We start from the raw sequence: 20,422 nt of genomic DNA on the forward strand, positions 1-20,422 counted from the left end.
AATTTCTTGACATTTTATTATAAGATATTATCAAAATGAAAATATAAGCATTGAATTGCATTCAGTTAGCAATGATGGGAGAATCCAACCTGAACTAGCGCTTAATTGAATTTGCTGTTTTGCAGTTAGCATTCATGCTCCCATAATTACCAAACTGAATGTAGTATAATGCTTAAATAGCATACATGCACCACAAAACCATAGCTCATAAACATATAGTATACATAAATACTGCTTTCTCACTTTTAAATTTCCATGGCAGCCATCTTCAATGTAGAAGTGTCGTACCACAATTAACAAGTTTACAAGTAAATGAATAAACAAACAAATAGATAAATGAATGTAAACAAATAAACATGATGATAGTTTTCTTCCATAAAGAAGATCTATTTAAAAAAAACCAATAAAATTTAGCTTCATGTGTATGAATATTTTCATTTTCATTTTATTTTCTCTGTAAAAACATCCTTGAGATGATTTCACACCATATATAACGTCTAAGTGTTGCGGTTTCTTGTAAATGTGGGATTTCGTTTTTAGATTGATGTCATTAATTATTTCTATACATATATCCCAATGTGACAGCAAAATGCAAATTAACTACATTACATAACAAGAATGGCACGGTGACCTATATTCGGAATTACAATGATGTTGATTAATTAAATTAATTACTTTTGCTAGATATTTTTTAACATTCAACATACACTCAAGACATTGACATGAACGATATCCAGGGTTTGTTGACTTTAAACATATTTCATGAACAAAATGAATAAAAAGTTGTTGGCACAAACAACGACAACTTAGAAGCCATCTTTGTAACGATTGCCATGACAACAGAAGACAAAACAGTCTGGTATCTGATAACTAAAATGAAAACTAACTTACATTCCTATGGGTTGGTAGGTTGCTTGGTTGAGCTTAACCTATATGTATTAAAAGCTATGGTTATTAAGGACGACTCCTGTGTGTTGGGTGTGTGAATGTCTGTATATTTTGGGAGGCTGCGGTATATTTGTAAAAAATGGTTCTAATAATATACAGAAAACCTTTTTTTTATTCCTAGTTGAGGTATATGCAAATATAAAGATATAGACGTTCTCTCTCATTTTATCGATTTTAATTTGGATGTTTTTATTTGTTATTCTACATGTTAGAACAATGGAACAGATTTCATTTACAAAATGGAGAGAAACATCGTATTCATACTTTAGAACACACCAACTATATCAATGTGATGACATTAATGATCTATCTTTGGTTTTTCTTTCTGATCAAATTATATAAATACGATGGTATTAATGATATCTATCTATGTTTTCCTTTCTGATATTTTTTTCTAAATAAGATGATATTATGATCTATTTATCTGTATATCTTTGATATTCATGATGTTTATCTTTGCTGTTTCTTTCTGATAAACATACTTTTGTATTTGATCACCAAGCCGTGTTTATATTTCATACACCGATACCTCTAGACAATTTTACCCCAAGAAAAATATCGATATTCTGCTTGACTCATGAAATATATATGATGTTGAAAAGGAAATCGTTACTAATGGTCCATACATACAAATATAGATACGAATATAATTCTCACGCCGATAGCGTTGATATGTACTAGAACTGACATTAAATCATTCGTATGTGTATCCACATACTCGTCGGGACACTTAAATTTGTTACATTTTCAGTTGCACAAATGGATGGGAAATTTCCATTTGTATTCCTTACAATTAACATATTCCGTGCATTTCGAGCTGAGGGCGAGATAGTTGCGAGGCTATGTAAGCGAGAATCACGTTGCATGCACGTGACTTTAGATTAGAAATTGATTACCAGCACTTACTTTGTGTATTCTCTATTAATTAGGCTCCACTAATTACAACTTGATGATAAATAGCGTCCTTATTGTCTTTGAAGGACTAATCTTGCTGACATTTTGTTGTTTTAGATTAAGGACAAATATCCTCCATTTGTGATATTTTCCAGTTTCGATACATCAACATTAGTCAAATCACTCTAACGGGAAGCTTACTGTTAACAACCTAATTTTCGGGTGCGATTATATTTTACGGATTTTGCGGGCGATAAGAACCGCGAAAATAAATTTCCACAAAACTTTTGCGAAACAGGAAAAGTAAGACTCCAGAAGTTCAGATCGCGAAATAAATCTCCCCCAAAATGTAATTAGGTATAAAAACAGGAAATTAAGTTGTCGCGAAAAGAAGTTATTTTACAGTATATCCTGTAGATCATTTATTGACCCTTTAACCCATTCAACCCCGAAGACACATTCAGACTCTTCCAAATCTAAGACTAGACAAATCCATTATGAAATTTTAGGGGTGAATGAGTTATCATGCTTAATCTAAGAAGGACGAAACAGAATGCAATTTAAACACAATATAATTAATTATATTTTCTAAATGTGTAAATGTGAGCATTAACTTGTTGGGCGGGAATTTATTCTTTTATACACGTATTATCACTCTTATTTGACCAAGTTAAAAAAGAAAACAACATTTAATTTCACTTGTGAAGGAAAAAACCAACAAATGTTGTTACATTTTTAATATTTGAATTCGTTATCATACGTGGAAATTAAAAGTTTAAAAGAATAAATGCAAATGTATTTAATTATGAATACATATTAATCTATTTTGCACCAGGGAATTGCTTGTCTAATTTAGATATTCATTATTACGTAATCGTTTATCATTTAAAATTAATATTTCCTACAAAAAATAAAATGTTTCTATTATGAATTCTGCTGCAATAGCAAACAAGCATTGTCCTTCAGTTGATACCTGTAGTCATATTATACAAACGTGTCTGTAATTGTCATCTTAAAGTTTTCATCAAGACCAGGAAAGCGAAGGGTATCTTGGAATTAATGAGGACGAAATAGACTGAAAAATGACGTGACGTCAGGAGGTCGAGGACTGCGGGCTTCCGCTGGAATTTTGCAGCAATTTTGAAATGTAAGTTGCTGTATATATGTGATGAAAAGTATCATAAATTTGTGTTCATTTCGTATGAAATTTTATGAAACGAGTTTCGAAGTTTTTCCTTTTCGCGAGCCTTGATTTTTGGGGCTCGCAAAAAACACAAAAACACAAAACTTCCAAGACTCCTTTCATAAAATCTTATGGTCATTTATGTTTAAACTCCAAAACTAAGTTTGGGTTATGAGAAAATGAATATACAAAATGATAAATGATTTGATGATAAAAATGAAAATAAATAAAAAACGATATGATCATGAGGCTTGGTTTGTTGTAACATTGTATAAAATTAGTACATTGAAAAAAAAAGATAATGGAACATATTTGATATTGGAGAAGAAATGTATTATCTTTAAATATCAATTACCTATCAATATAATATAAATGCATTTAAAGCATTTCAAATTTTGAAGATGTTCATAATTATGATACATAAATACATGATCTTAAACAGAGAATATTATTGCTAATATTCGCGTAAAATTCGTAGATAGTTCAGCATGAAACATTGTTTAGCATATGTAAGCTACAGAGCTGTATTTGTCCAACAATAGGTAATTAAATGAGAGTTGATTTAATTGTTAGCAGTGCAGCACATTATACATGTACATGCATGTTTCCATACTGCAAGTGCATGTTTAGGCTAAGATACAACAATAAAATAGGGTTGGTGAAATTTACAACATCATCTATCAAAGAGAAAATAATTCAGCTTTTATGTTATCTCGAATACTTTATTTATCGTACTAACTTTATAGTTTAAAACTCCATCATGATTACACCATGATTTATAAACTGCACCTGCAGGCATCAGGGCAAAGCATTTTAATCATGTAACGGGCTCTAGTTGTCAAGTCGTTTTACTAACACATTTAACATGCAGACTCCTTATAATCTGAAGATAAATTACTTTTTCATTTTGGAACAGGTCCAACCATGTAAGATTAATTTGTATCTATATATTATCATTTCGTAGGAATGTTCTCATAACATACTTTCTGATTCGACTTGCTCTATAGCAAAGCATTGTCTTTTAAAACAATTGTCGTATTGTTCTATTGACAGCTATGTTACATTTTAACGTGGTTGATGAAACCTAGAGTACTCGTCAAAATCCACCGACCTACGATTAGTACCAGATAACTGCGGCTTAGACATGCTCAGCACAATTTAAAAAAAAATATGTTCTCGATAAGGAGTTAAGATGTATAGATATTAGAATTATTTCTATACATCTTACATCCTATACAAACAATTCACATAATTCTTCTTTGAAAGTTACAAACAAAAATTGTTCCCAACAATCAACTCTTAGTTGACGACAATTTAATACAGAAATGGTATTCATATAGTGTATACTTAGAAAATTAATAACGATTTTGACTTAAAAACTGGAAAATTAAATCAAATAAAATTTCCTGATATGGCTATAGGAGTACATATATATATATATATATATATTTATATTTATATTGTTAATTATTTCGCGGGTGAGACTTTCGCGAAAAGATCAACATTGAAAAAAAATACTGACCATACGGTATACAGCGCAATTAAATTCGAAATATATTGTGCAAAATATATTTCTGATACAGTGTGTACAAAGGCAACTATCATAACTAAATCGTGATAGGACTATTTATATAAGATGAAAGATAGTTTGTCAGCAATACAGCTTTACTTGATATATCATGTTTTGTTTATTTACAAAACCGCAACAGAAATGGGCCAACATTCCTTTGCAGCATGTGGGCCGTCTTTTAAAGCCGCGCCGAATTTATTGCTACATACCTAAGATTAGATAAAATGTTTGCTCGAACTGACCCCCTTATGGTGCCCCTGACAAAAAGAATTAACACCAATTACTATTTTATAACTAAGTACATTTATATACAAATATATAAAAGGACATTTATTGTTGAAATAATAGATTTAGCAATCTTAAAATGCTTTATTTACGTTATTTATCATACATTATAGCATATGTTTGGCCGCCCGCCATTTTGCTAACGGCTCGCTTGCCCTGTATTATTGTAAACGCAATGGCTAAGCTAACTGGTAAAGCGGATGTTTGTTTCTACTCCCAATGATAGTTGTCAACAATAGAAAACTCAGAAAATTCTTTCTAGAGTATAATCCTTAAACAAGAGATGAATCAGAACACAACATATTTATGATAATGAAAAGCAGGGAAAGTACTCAACTCAGCGTGTAGCTTGTCTCGGCGCGAGGGGAAATTCCATGACGTTGTGCTATTTTTAGTCAATGGAAATATACTGGGAGGAACTCATATTATCGTCGTATGCTCAACAATCCGGCTTATACGAAAATCCGCGCTCGGTGCGACAACACCGTAAATACACAAGTATATTAAAATACATGTATATAAAACCAACCCTTTTTATATCGACCGATAATAGAGAAATATGAAGGGTAATATGTATCCAAGTTTAGCTGATGGACCTGAAGGTGAAAGAGAAACGGACTATATATTTCCTAAAGGACCCGGCTCCGGGGGACATATGGCTAACGAAGTGACCGTAGTTTCAGTGGTGAGTCCATTAATTTATCCTTACTAACAAATTTTATTTTAACCAGTTTAATTATCCTTGTTATCTTTAATAACCAGTTAAATTATCATCATGATTTTTATAATCAGTTAAACTTCCTTTTACAATTCCTATTTAACTTGAATAGTTTAAAGAATTTACTAAGACTTAAGAATGCACCATTTCCAGATAAAACAATATTTAAAAGGATTAATTTAAATAAGATAATATTCTAGTTTTTTTGTCATTTTTCTTTTTTCCCTCTCTCGTTTAATTGCGGTTTGGTTTGTTTGTTTCAATGATTTTAAAGCGACAATTTTTCATGTCCTGTCTTGAACCATATTTAAATAATTTCTCTTTTCATTTGATCAAAACGCCGTATGAATTTAAATAAGATATTTTTTGTCAAAGTAGACCACAATCCGGTTTTGTTTGAAATACTTGTCCATACGTATCATGAACGGAAATTTACTTCCTCGCGTAAATTATCCCGTCCGCACTTTAAATCGAAATCAGATTACTTCTTAAAAGTCACATGGACGGGATATTCAAATCTGTTTGTTAAGGACCAATAACCTTGAACAACGAAGATACTTGACGAGCGTAAAGACCCGCTTTCTAAAAGTTGGCGCTTTTTTAAACGGCTGTCAATGGTGACAGTGACTTGTTAATAAAATGATATAAATTTAGAAGCATTATATATTTTAATATTAATATATTTATTCTGAAGATTATTACATAGTATATTTATTATCTTTTGTTTTATTCTTATCGTGCTACACAATTTCCTGATTTACACCTAAAATGACCTACCTAGTTTGCTAAACCCAGCTGTATATATGTTTAGCTGATTATGCCCTTCCCGATTCGCAATCCTTCATGACACATTAAAGATTATCTTTTACACAGTTCCACATCAAATGCATTGTGAAATTTCTTTAGAAAGTTTGCCAGATATGGCAGCTAATATACTCAAATCCTATTCATCCTGTTATACACATCTGGAAATATCTGGAAAATCTCTACACGTCAAAAACGTACTACATAACACATGCCCATATTTTATTCATCTTTCATGGCATAACTTCCTTAGTTGTAAAATAAAACGGCAATAATTCATACGGCGAAGCACACAATGCTAAGCATTATCACCTTGCAAATCCCAGCTTGACTGTTAACGGTTCACATGGAAATTGATTGTGGAAAATTTTGCCGCCTGTTGTTAACGACATTTTATGACATAGGCACACGCGTGCGATCTTGATCAATCAAGCGTTTACGTAGCTGGTAACCACACACAGAAAGCAAACACTTCAATGATCTCTTTGTTACCGTTTATAAGAAAGAGATCGAAATATCGTATTTTCTGTGAATAAAAGAACAAGTGTCACCCTTTTTAAGATTTTATTCAACCAAGTTTTTATTTGTTTTTCAAATATTGGCTTAATCGGAGAGAAGTATTTAAAGGTCATTTTCATTCATCTGATTACAATGAGTTTTTCGCATGGGTATATTATTCACTTTATTGTGTATCTATTTGCGGAAAAAAACGTGTACAGGAGCCCATCCTCAAAATCTAACAAACAAAACATACCAGGCATTCCGACTTGTGAACGGTGTTAACTATGAATAGAGTATAAGCCCCATGCTGAACTCGTCATCGTTGCTATGGAAACTATTTAGTAATGCAAATGTACATTTACTTAGACGAGGAAACTCTTGTAATATGCACGCAGCATCACGCTCCAGATTTAGCAGTGTCTCACATCAGTAGAAGGATAGTAACCATAGCAACAAGGAGATAAATCACTGCGCATGAACGTGAGCGTGAATAGAAAGGAAATACGAGAGATGTGTACTGCATTGTAAACAAATTCATGTATGTGCACTATATCAGAAGTTATATTAATTACAAACACTTATCTATATAAAGATATATCTATGCATTTCCTGGAATTGATTATGCACAACCTTAACCGGTGTATTTTGATGAAGTTTGTTTAAGTTAAGTCGTGGTGATTTTCCATAAGGCGCGAGTGCGCCTGTCTAAACAGTCTATGATATCATCACAAGCTCGCATCCCGCGTAATTATCTTTATTGCTACGTTCGTTACTGTAAATGCAAAATGATTTGCTGCGAGAGTAAATAGCAAACCGCATAACCAGAGAATGCTTCATACTTAACACATGGGAAAAAGCCAAGTTTATACAGAAAGGAACACGGTATACCTTGTTGACATTTAAGCCAGTCTGCAACCATGCTTTACCAAGTGTTAACATGCAGACACCGCTAGATCGATAATCGACCCTAGTCGCGAAAACAACAGTCCGTTAGTTGTCAAGGAATTGGAATACGAGCGCGTGCTGGTAGATTTCCACAAACATCTTTAGTAGCTCGCAGCTGGTTCTTATTGAGTCGCTCCCTATTGAATGTTTTGATTGGCTCTTGTCGTTGCATAGAGATTGAGTTAGTGTTAGAAAGGTAGAAAGCTCCTTCAAGGTACATTAAACATGAGGGCTTTTTATCGCTGAGGTGCTTTAACATGTGAGAAAGACATTCCTATTTAATGTTTTTTAACATTAAATTTTAATGACTTACCTTGAACATGCTGAAATATTTGGTAGAAGTATAACACATTTTAGAAATAGATGAATTAAAGTCAATAATCTCAATACAGTATATATTATATACATATTTTCCAAAGATTTGTTGGTTGGTTCGGCTTTATGCCCCTTTAACAGCCAGGGTCATTGCAAAAAACATGACGTGCGTAACCCTGTAACAAAAATAGACAATGGAATAAATCATTGGACGAAGCATTTCTCTAACGCGGTCAAAAAGTACAAAAGGTTAAATATGTAACATGAGGCGGTCCATATGGTGGACATGGCCATACATTACAGGGCAGCTACCTTATAAAATCTTACTCCGACATATCATTTATCATCACAAAGGGGGATTCATATCCACGCGTTGGCAGAGATAAAGTACGTTAGTGCCAGTAAGTGTTAGCCGAGGGTAGGTTACTGTAGGGGGTAATTAACTCGTAGCAATTAACACAATGATGAGATGAGAAACATATTCGCTGACGTAGATGTTAGACATAAGAGGATAAGATGAAAAGATAAAGATGAAAAGTTCCATGACAACTGGCATGGAAAACTACATCATTTCACCTTGGCAAAGTAATTAGATCAATTTCGTGTGATAGTGTCGACCCCATACCATTCTATTGATACTCTGGAGCACAAACTTACATTCTGTAACTAGTTACACTACACACACAAAATCAATTAACTTACAACCCCTTTGAACGTTCTCTATTGCAAATTATCTGCCATAAAATGTTTGTGGAGCACGCCAAATATATTCTTATATTATCTTTACGCACAAAATAAGTACCGACAGAACGATATCTCGAAGAATGAATTTATAAATATGTGGTTACAAGTTATATGATCATGCCGGTAGTTTTCCTATATTGAATGTCATGTTATAAAGGCAATCTGATGACATTGTAGCATATGTATGTGTGCAGTATCTACTATTACAAGAGTCACAGCTTGTAGTACGAGTCATGGTGCTTCTGAGTCAGCAGACGGCTGCGACAGCTTGGCTTCCAAATCACTACAGTTAAACTTTATACAAATATTTGGCAACATCTGTAATAAAAAATATAAATTATACAGTTAACATTCACACAAAAGTTATTGCATTATAAAATATAACATAGAAAATCTAAGAATATATTTGATAAAAATGCTTATTTTGTATTTTTAGGCTGAAGTTAGTGAAGACTATGCTGGTAGCCTTCCGGAAAAATGTTCTGAAGGAAGCAACGATAGCACAAGTACAAGTACCGGAAACGGAAATGATGACGAAAGAGCCACATGGGGAGGCAAACTTGAATTCCTTTTGACTTGCATCTGTTATGCAGTTGGCTTAGGAAACGTTTGGAGATTTCCTTATCTATGCTACAAAAATGGCGGCGGTGAGTTGACGCTTCAGGATGAACTCATATCCGAAGAACGCTGAAGCGACAGAATATTGATTTTTTGCCTCGTTTATAGAAGTGATGTTATTTTTCATGCCCGTGGCATGTTGTAGGCATGGATATTAAAATTAGCAGCGTGGTAGTTTTCCACAGTAGCCGCTATTCAATACGCCAAACTCTCTAATGTCACGGCCGAGTTATTTATCAATCTAAATACCATTTTCGATATTAGTGTACATAGACATAGCGTTGTTAAGTAAATTGGATGACATGACTGCCGACTATCAATCTAAATAAATACATTACATAGCGCAAACACGCAATACCCCTGGGTTATGTCTGCCAATAATTTATACTACAAACAGCCATTGCACGTTTTGTCTTTACTGATGCTAATAATACATTTCTCTCAAATCGCTGATTGACATTATACAAAATGTACATAAAATGTTGTCCGACTCTTGAGTTTGTCATTTTACCGGACACTTGTATTAAATTGTAAATCTATACCATGTCCATTTAAGTGTTTCCGTCCGGAAAAGAGCACCTTCCTGTTTTATAGAAATAACAAGTGACGAGGAAGCTGCTGTAGTTCCTTCGTTATCACCACAAAACACGGCTCGCATTTATACACATAAAAATGTTAAAATTAAACATCCTAAGTGAACACAATAACGTATATTTATTATTTGTACAAACCTAGTAATTTATCATTGATATCATGTGTGTGCATTCTTCACAATATAAGCATTAATTACATTATAAGCGGGTTTTTTTAATTTCGCCTATTTATCGTTAATATATATTTCAATGAATAAAGCTACTAGTGCATAATAAATGATAAAACTTTAGCATCAGATAAAATAAATAAAAATTGTTAATATATAATAAATTAAATAAATTTCAAATAAATAAAATTTTATTTAAATTATCAAATTAGTCAAACTTGAATCTAACATTAATAGTGTAAGTGAAAGCATATTACAAATCAATTTATATGTATAAATTTGCAATATGATTAAATTATAAATGATAATTTACCGACAATATTGTATTAATTATGATTATTTATGTTTTGTTCACAGGCGCCTTTCTGATACCCTACACCATCATGTTGGCGATTGTTGGACTCCCTTTGTTCTTTTTGGAACTCGGAATTGGTCAATATGCAAGCCTTGGACCCATCTCAGTCTGGAAAATGAACCCATTATTGAAAGGTAATTAAAACGCCAAGAATATGTTCATTTAACGAAAACATGAAATTTGCGCGCCGCTAATTGAAAGCACTCTACAGCAATACAATATGGAATAGTTACTTTTTAAAAGAATCCTTTAGGTTACGAAACAAATATTTCTGATACCCTTATCTTTCACTGTTTCCATATTTAGATTATTATAAGATATAGGTAAAAATCGTTGTTATTAATTTGTTTATCTTTAAATTCCAGGACTGGGCTACGCTTCAGTGATTGTGTCATGGCTCATTGGACTTTATTATAACGTCATCATCTCGCACGTGCTGTTCTACCTCTATTCGTCCTTCACGGATAAACTCCCATGGCAGAATTGCGAAAATGACTGGAACACTGAGCACTGCATCTCGTTCGAGCAACACGTAAATGGTAAGCTTCTTTAAGATTCCAGTCCTTCATATTACTACACTCAGTTGGAAATGACACAAACCACATTCATCCCTCCGGGCCCGCCCCACCCAACAACTAACTCACATTTTTACATAATATTGAGAGGAAGTTCCATTTGAAGAATTCACTCTCTCGTTGCCATCATTTACGTAACCGTCATCACTCGTCATGCATCATTGATTCTCCGTCCTCTTATCAGTGGTTTGTGTTCCTTCTGGGTTTAGGAATATAGCATGCTCTCTATGTAGTTCCTGTGAGAGACTCGTAAGTACGAAACTTAATCCGGGTTCTTAATCTTTTTCTTTTAGGTTCAGTAAACCACACCGTTCACTCCAACACAAGCAAAACACCTAGCGAGGAATATTACAGGTACGGGTATTATAATAGCATTATAACCAACGCATGCTTAGGTACGGCTCCACCCTAGCTCTACACCAACTGTGGAGTGACTGGGTTTTGTACGTTGAGCATTTTATTTAAACATGATCTAATCATTTTCAGAAATTACGTCCTCGGTCAGACTGATTCCATTGATGACATAGGAAAGGTGGAATGGCATCTGGCGTTGACTCTTCTTCTTGCCTGGGTGATCGTCTGCCTTGTGCTTCTTAGAGGAATTCAGTCACTTGGAAAGGTATGTATCGCCACAATTTGTCCTCATAGCTTTCTTGATATTTAATGCGTCTTTCGTTTCGTAAACACGAACAATCATTTTTCGTTTTTACTTTACGACATATGATATGTAACCTAGTAATACAAGTGATGAAGGAAAACAATTTGATGATTTGTGTCCCTTCGGGCCTCGAACTCGCGATCTGCAGCACCAGATTACTTCCCAAACATGTCTGCGGCTCATAACACTGCGCTACATCCACGTCCAATATAATGTGGTATCATATGCTTATTGAATGTTTTTTTTATTCCAGGTTGTTTACTTCACCGCCATCTTTCCCTACATCATGTTGACCATCCTGTTTATCCGCGGTGTAACCTTACCTGGTGCCGGAGATGGACTTATGTACTATTTTAAACCAGACTTCAACAAGCTACTTGAGACTAGGGTGTGGAGTGACGCAGCCACCCAGATCTTCTACTCCCTCAGCGCATGCTCAGGAGGTCTGATCGCCATGTCCAGCTACAACAAGTTCAACAATAACTTCTACAGGGATTCTCTCATCGTCAGTGTCATCAACTGCGGAACCAGTATCTTTGCTGGAATGGTCATCTTTGCTGTTCTTGGTTTCATGGCTCAGGAGAAAGGAGTAGACATTTCCAAAGTAGCTGATGGAGGTATGCATAGTGCATCATTATTTTAGATAGCACACTTATTCGTTCAGGTCGCTTTTCTCCTTGATTCTCAATATATTTAATGTAAAATGATGGAAAACTGCACTAGTATATAATGATATAATAACATGACTTATTTCAATATAAAAAAAAAATGCTTACATTTCGTTTTATATTTTAAGGTCCCGGACTTGCCTTTGTGGTTTACCCAGAAGCCCTTGCACGTATGCCTGTAGCTCCTCTGTGGTCTGTCTTCTTCTTCATCATGATGGCTACTCTTGGATTCGGATCTGAGGTAAGAATATAGACAATTTGCATACTGAAAGGACACAAATATATGAACAAAGTTAACTTGTTATGGAATATATTCCAGAATGGCTTTTTTAAGCATTGGATCTTATTCTTAATTTCGAAAATAATCATAAATATATGTGAGATATCATTTATACTATAAGATGGATGCCAATGGATCTTTTCCGTTGAATTATTTTCAGTTGAAATTTCCTTTGTTTTACAGTTTTCATACGTTGAGTGCGTGTTCAGTGCCCTCGCTGATGAATTCCCAATCCTGAGAGAACGTCGTAACAACATCATCTTCAGAGTCGTCGGATGTATCTTCTGTTTCTTCCTCGGTCTCCCCATGGTCTGCAGTGTAAGTACTGAACGGGAGAGAAGTTTGACTAGCAAAATAACTAATTCACCCCTGAATTGTCACAATGGACTGGTCTAGTCTTTGATCTAGAAGAGTCTAAATGTGTCATAAGGGGAGAAAGAGTTAACTAGCTGTCGGGGAAAATAAGGGAACGAAATTAATGAAAATAATTAACCCAGCATAAGGGAACGAAAATGAAGAAAAAAAATTATACAGCATCAAAACAACATATCTCATTTGCGTTGTCATGGTGACGAAGATTTTGGTCAGGTGATTATTGGTGATTCTTTATTTTGGCAGGGCGGAATCTGGCTTCTGAATCTGGTTGATTACAGTGTTGGTGGATTTCCTCTACTGGTTGTCGGTATCATGGAACTCATCGCTGTCGGCTGGATTTACGGTAAATATAAAAAAGAACATAATTGTGTAAACCAAATTATTGTCTTGTGAGATTAAATTTGCGTATTTTGCGGACGAATTAAAAACGCAAGAATGAATCTCCGCAAAATATAACAAGCATCGTTTCCCAATTAAGATAAATAGCTAATTATATATAATTAAGAATGTGTTGTATTGATGCTATCTATACGCTTCCTAAGACATCATTTTCACTACTTTCAGGGTACGATAACTTCTCTGACAATATCAACGCTATGCTCGGAAAGAGACCAAACAAATACTGGGAAATTTGCTGGAAGTTTGTCTCACCTGCCGTCATTGGTGTAAGTATACATTATCATCAGGGGTGAATTACACGATACACGATTTAATACACAATTCCAATCGAAGTATTCAATGCCAACAGTAGCAACGTAAAATCGTCTTAATTTTTACTTTTATACGGTATTTTGAATAAAATAAAATATTTTTCGGTCGCTTACATTCATTTCTGGTTAAAATATTTCCAAAAAAATATTTATGGAAAATAGCATCCTAAGTCCTAAGAGCAAATCGCATTGTTGTTGGGATAAAGTATGGACCACCAGTAAAGGTAGAATTATACAGAAAGATGAAATATGAAAATAATAAATGCCATACAAGATTTCATATTAATTGAAAATGAAATTATATGTAAATATGACAGTCGTAATTAATACGTATCTGTGTGTTTCTGTGTGCTTATTGGTACGTTCATACATTTTCCAGGTTACCATCATCCTGAATATTGTCCTGTACAGCCCTCCGACCATGGACGATCAATTTTATCCTTCATGGGCTAATGCTTTGGCTTGGTTGATCGCCCTTTTCCCCATTGTTGGAATTCCAGGATTATTCTTGTACAAATTCTGCAGTATGGGCGGTTTAGAGGTAAGATATCCGTTATGCTTCCTCTTATCCTTAATGCTACTTCTGAAAATGTAACAATGTAGTTTTCACTTGATTACCACTGAAGTTACATTTGGACTCGTCTGATTCAAGACTGGAATAGTTCATTATATATTTTCAGGGTGGGTTATTACAGAAGTTTATTCGCTTACATATCGCTACTAAAGTGTTAAAAAGGATTGTAATGATTCGCTCACTTAGAATTCAAAAGGAAGTTTATAGACTGGAACGTGTTCTCTCTAACATAAAAACTAAAAAGAAATGTTAAAGTATTGGAATGCAGAAACATTCTGTAGGATAAGTATCTGCGAAAATAATTTACATGTCTTCAATTTTCACGTATTTGTTCTTGCAGTTGGTGAAAGAAAGCATGAAACCCGACCCCACCTTTGGACCTGCCATTCGTTATCCTAATGTCAATGATTCATTCGGTGATATTGGAAATCTCAACGCAAGTGGTTATAATCCTGCATTCGCAAAATCTATGGGAAGTACATTATCAACGAGTACGAAAGTTACGAACCTAGCATCATCAAATCTAACAATTTCAAAGTTTCTAAAAACGACACCTGAAAAAGGACCAAGTGAATCTCGTCTTTAGTTATTTTAATTGTTCATGTTACATCCTGAATGAAAGATGAACGGACTTTTTGATATGTAAGTGAGTGAGAGAGTGAGAGCGATTGCTTCATATCATTTACAAAATTTTAATGTGATATACGACATTCATTTTATTACTAATGCAATTTTTCTCTTTCTAAAACACGATGGAATTTTAAATGAAAAAGAAATTTAATGTGTTGATTAAGACACAGTGGGCAGGTTGTGAAAAAATGCCCGGAATCTAAAATTTTTCGGACCGCATCATTTCTGAAATATTTATCATAAACATCAACTCATTTTTAACTTGTGATAAATATGTATAGTAAAAATATTAACGAATGATTGTGATACCCCAAAATGTTCCAATTTATTTTTCATGAATTTAAATAACTTTTTTGTTGTATGCATAAATATGTTATTTTTGGTTTTCCACAAATGTTGTCTCTTTTACGATTCTCCAAAAATGCAATGATGACATATGATGCAATTTTCATATACTGCCACCCGATATCTTCATTTATAGAATTTGCTCAATCGAAAACCAGATGTCAATCTTGCACACAGCGCCATGACTACCATGCTCCTTCAAATAAAAAAAAGACATTTTTGACACTAGTCAGTTATTCTCGAGATTCACTTTGGAGGTAGCTTCAATATTTTTTTTTATTTTTTCTTCATTTCGATTTTATTAGATTCTCCCTCAACTGTGTTTTCTTTCAAATGCGAAATTTATATACTTTACGGCATTGTGCAAACATGATTTTACAAAGGTGCTTCATTATATTTTAGTGTATTTTTGTGAGATTTTTTTCTGATAATGACAAGACAAAAGTGATTTATTAAAAACGACTTTCGATCAAAATATGTTCAAATTATAAAAAATGCATTTCTAACCATCCTCAATGCCAACTTTCTGGATCGTTTTGTTTTTGTCATTTTCAATACCAACATCGTGTTCATTTTATTCTGTTTTTCCCTACCACTTTATCTTTTCACAATTGAATGTCCACATTATCACATTTGATGGTAATTTACCATTGTCTTTCAGTTTTAAATAACATTGAAGCGTGCGCACTGCAGTGTCTTGAACGAATGTGTCTTATTTGCTTGACGCTTAACTGCAACGTTTTATATATTGTACATTTGTACTTAAATCCTCATTCTGCTGTTTTCATCAACTTTGAACTTTGAAATCTGAGTAACTTTTATAAAGTGTTGACCTAAATTAAAGCCATAGTTCCATCTAATATTTGAGTCAATCATACGTAGACTAAGGCCAGTGCTTTCCGTTTTATATTTAAGGAAAGAAAAGCTTAAATATCGTTCAAATGATTCTCAATACATTAGTGGTTCTGTCGCTACCAATTGCTTTGTTCATTTAGTATATAAACAATCTCATATGGGTTTTTTCAGAATCAATTTTCTTCTGCTTTTTTATTCGGATAACGTAATCATATGAGAAAAAAATTGTCAGACATTCTATTGTTGTAATTCTTCACTCCAATGTATGTGATGTTTTGAATGCCTTTTGAATGGATGAAAGATTGGGAGTGTTAGAGTGATAAAAGACAAGGCTTGTGTGCATGGGAAAATGACTTCAAGGCGATTTCGAATAGAAAACAAAAGGAATTGTGGTAAATTAGAACTCATTTAAATTCCAATTTTGACAAAATTTATGCGAAATAAACATTCAATGATAACTGCAATTACATTGTTTAACAAATAAGTAATTACAAATCAGTAATTATTATATAAGTTTGCAATATCTAAGAAGTTAAAACGTTCAGAGAAAATAATAATTTTAAGAACATTTGTGATGAAATTTTTATAAATTATTCGACAACAACAGTGTACGACTGAATATGTAAAAGGGAATAATGTTTGCATTTTTATGGTTGAACTTGGAATGATTAAGTAAATGAAAAATGTGTGAATGTATGATCAAACGACAATGCATATGTAAAGTAAGATGTGATAAATTATTTTGTAAATAAGTACGTAAATATATAACAGCTTCCTAGATAGCACACCACACTTGCCATGAAAAAGTCTTGTTACGCGTATATGCTAGTCCATCAGTACTTAATACCACTTAAACACTAACAATGTCTATATCGATCTAATCTACAAATCAAGCTAAAAATGTTGTAATATTCCGTCTTTGCATATTACAGAGTTACCTCGCTTGCGATTTGGACATCATTATTTTGTGAGAAAAATTCATGTCGTTTTCTTTGAAAAGTATGACGTTACGCTCGCAACACATGACGACACAATTAATACCTACCCGCAAGGGCAAATAAAAATGTAATGTGCAAATGCAGAATAAAAGGTAAATTTTGACATCAGAAAAAAAAACTTTTGAAATATTTGCAATATCATGCTCTTAAACACTATCAATTGGGAAAACAAATTGCAAACTAAAACAGAAAACTATCGCTAAGAAATTTCATTACTCAATCTTTGATGTCGATCAGTGTACTGTGACGTGACTGTAACTATGACGTCATTCATTATTACGTCATACAAGTAGACGTGTTCGGCACTCTGATTTTGGAGGGTGATGATGTGTCAGTATCTACCATATGTATATTTTTGTATTGCTGTATTACAATATGAAAAAAATAAAGTTGTTGAAATTATGTTCAGTATTTGTTACTTTATCACATAAATAACTTCTTAATATAACATTTACCCTCAAGCAAATGAAGATTTTCATCTTTTAGGTATGGAAATACATTTGTCCTCTTAAAAGAAATGGTCATTTATTGACATGCAAGATCTAATAGATTTAGGAAAAACGGAGTTTGAGGAGAAAAACCATCATTTCATGATCAGTGGCTTGTAACCGTCAACCTTGGACTCTATCTCTCAACACCAAGGTGTGGTGCTATTGGTAAAAAACTCCCTTTTCCTAACAAAATAAGGAAACCGAGCCATCTATGAAGTCTTGTCTGAAACTAGAATCTATACAAAAGGACGTGTCTAGTTTCCTGTTTAAGCTTATGTCATTGTGCGGCGTCCGTTGTTCGTACGTCCGTCCGTCCGTCAACATTTTCATTAAATCGCTACTAGTCATAGAGTCCTGCATGGATTGTAAACCAATTTGGCCAGCAACGTCATTGGAGGAAGTGGAACCGATTTGTATAAGATTTGGCTCTAGGGTAGAAGGGACTTCATCCTTCAGTTTACCTCAGTTATATCTTTTAGACCTCAAAATATAGTTAGGTACATGTATAGTACACAACGGATTTGTTTTCCGACATGCGTTTTTTACAGCACTCTTTCAAAAATCTGATAGAGTGCTACAAAATGTAATTTAAGTTAATATGAATAACGGGTTGGTTGGTCGCTGGTTTTTTCATGGATTGTTTTTTTTTATTAAAATTTATGTGAAAATTAAATGGAAAATGGAAAGCAAAATCCTATTATTATTTGTATTATTATTTTGTATTAATATACAGCATGATTGCCCTATTTGGTTACTGAAGAGCCAGTGGGGGTTTTTCTGGTCTGCCTTTCCGTAATGCAATAATGTTTTTATTACTTTAACATGAATTGCTTCATTGTCATGTTGCGACTTGTTGCATGGATGCATGTTGTATGAAACGACTGTCATACTCTTATTCATACTGGGGCTTAGTGATAAAGATGAAGGGAAATGGGTTTTTTTTATTTGAAAACATGAATGATGTTTTTTTTAATAAAAAGGAAGGAATTGGAGGAATTCAGTTACCCTAGAATTCTTATTGTAAAATTCGTGGTTTGTTAAAACGCAAGACTTTTTTGAACGACAGGCTAATTAGACATTTATCATTTTATTCATTGAAGCGTAAACAACACATTTATGCTGGTTCAGCAAATTTGTATTATGCGAATGCATTCTACCATAGCAACTAAATCAGGGGATGTCTAAGTTAACAGCTGTAAATTATTCATGTAATATTCTCTAAAAATGCGTCTTGGGACATCTGTCATATAAAATTTGAGAAAAACCTCTTTAAATATGAAGGAAAACACATTTAGACCTTAACTGTCATGCGAAACAAGCTGCTCGGGGCTTTTAATATAGCAATGTGTGCTGGAATTTTGATATTATTCAACGGACTGTGAATAGTTTTATGTGACAAGACAAATGTGCACGAACGGACCTATGGTGAATCTTATACACAATATCATGTGTGTCGACTGACATTAACACAACAAGGCGGTTTATAGTTGATATACATCGTGATAACTTCACTGGCGAGTTGCCTTCATTGCATATGAAATCGAATTGCCTAATGCACTCTATTGTTGTCAATATATTTCTAAATAATGTCAGTATATGTAAATACAATGTTTCCAATATTTAACAGTTAACTGGATTTAAAGAATGTGTCAGGAATATCAGAAATGTGTGGCAAATGTGTGTAAAAGAAAATTGAGAATATGGGTAAAAGAGGAATTTGTTGCAAATTAAAAGTTAAAAAAAATCATAAAGATCCGATGGGAAGGGTGTAAAAAGGAGAAAAAAAGACATGGGCGTAAATTGACGAATGTGTAGCCAAGGTTATGTAGTCAATAGTTATTGACAACGAAGGACAGAAGATGAATTTGGAAGCAAAATAGCCGAACGACGCTTAGGGATTTCAAATATTTATATTGATTGACAAAACAAATAAATATGTCAATAAGATTAGACATTAGGTACACCGTAATAGTCCTCTCTTGATACAAGTGGTACAAACAAACAAAATAAACAAGATACATGTATGGAAGTTAAGCTTGATGAAGGTAAGAGAGATAACTGTCCGATGCAGAAAAATATCATCTTAAATTATTCTTATTTTTTGTGATTCTTTAAATCAGCATTTCTTTTTTTATTATATCTAATATGTTTACCGAATTAGTAGTGACATGATTCTAACTACATTTGACAGTATGACTACTGAGTGATATCAGTTCTATTCACAACCGATAGAGCTATAAGGACGTCCAAAGATGTTGAACTTAACGGGGATCTCTACTAATGGTAAGACATTTATCCCTACCCTTGGTGAGGAGATAACGTTCGTGGCAAACAAAGATTGAAACTTCATAGAACTTCTAAATGTTATTTTTTTCATTTCCTTCCTCTATTTTTAACATACTCGTTTTCTAAGTATGATTAAATGGATAATTAACGTTTTAAGGATAACAGAACAATTGGATAATTAAAGTGAACAGTCGGGCAAGGATGGCTAAAGTCGGTAAAAATGGTGTGAATGTATCCAGTATAATTTCTTATGAAATGGAAAAATGAAATCTCTCGTCAAAATCTGTCTGCGTACGAAGAAATTAATATAAAGTATGGGAATTCTAAAACGTCCTCC

The 20,422-nt window shown here is 33.5% G+C and overlaps 1 protein-coding gene across 1 annotated transcript; it reads left to right on the top strand.

Annotated features, from left to right (window-relative positions):
- The first annotated feature begins 5,325 nt into the window (after positions 1–5,325).
- Positions 5,326–17,710, top strand: LOC138330379 (sodium- and chloride-dependent GABA transporter 1-like). Its single transcript, XM_069277964.1, has 13 exons — positions 5,326–5,565; positions 9,344–9,554; positions 10,643–10,774; positions 11,006–11,179; positions 11,509–11,569; positions 11,702–11,834; positions 12,127–12,490; positions 12,670–12,782; positions 13,005–13,139; positions 13,440–13,539; positions 13,761–13,861; positions 14,286–14,447; positions 14,821–17,710. Exons 1-13 carry the CDS (start codon positions 5,440–5,442, stop codon positions 15,064–15,066), a joined length of 2,058 nt encoding a protein of 685 aa, XP_069134065.1. The 5' UTR covers positions 5,326–5,439; the 3' UTR covers positions 15,067–17,710.
- The last annotated feature ends 2,712 nt before the right edge of the window (positions 17,711–20,422 follow it).

The sequence above is a fragment of the Argopecten irradians genome, chromosome 8 (genome assembly GCF_041381155.1).
Source record: "Argopecten irradians isolate NY chromosome 8, Ai_NY, whole genome shotgun sequence".
NCBI classification, from domain to species: domain Eukaryota; kingdom Metazoa; phylum Mollusca; class Bivalvia; order Pectinida; family Pectinidae; genus Argopecten; species Argopecten irradians.

Bases quoted from the DNA above. Each gene is read 5' to 3' on its own strand.
- LOC138330379 (XM_069277964.1), top strand. From the start codon at position 5,440: ATGAAGGGTAATATGTATCCAAGTTTAGCTGATGGACCTGAAGGTGAA. The intron at 9,555-10,642 runs GTGAGTTGACGC...TTTTGTTCACAG, and splicing joins ATGCTACAAAAATGGCGGCG to GCGCCTTTCTGATACCCTAC. The intron at 12,783-13,004 runs GTAAGAATATAG...TTTGTTTTACAG, and splicing joins CTCTTGGATTCGGATCTGAG to TTTTCATACGTTGAGTGCGT.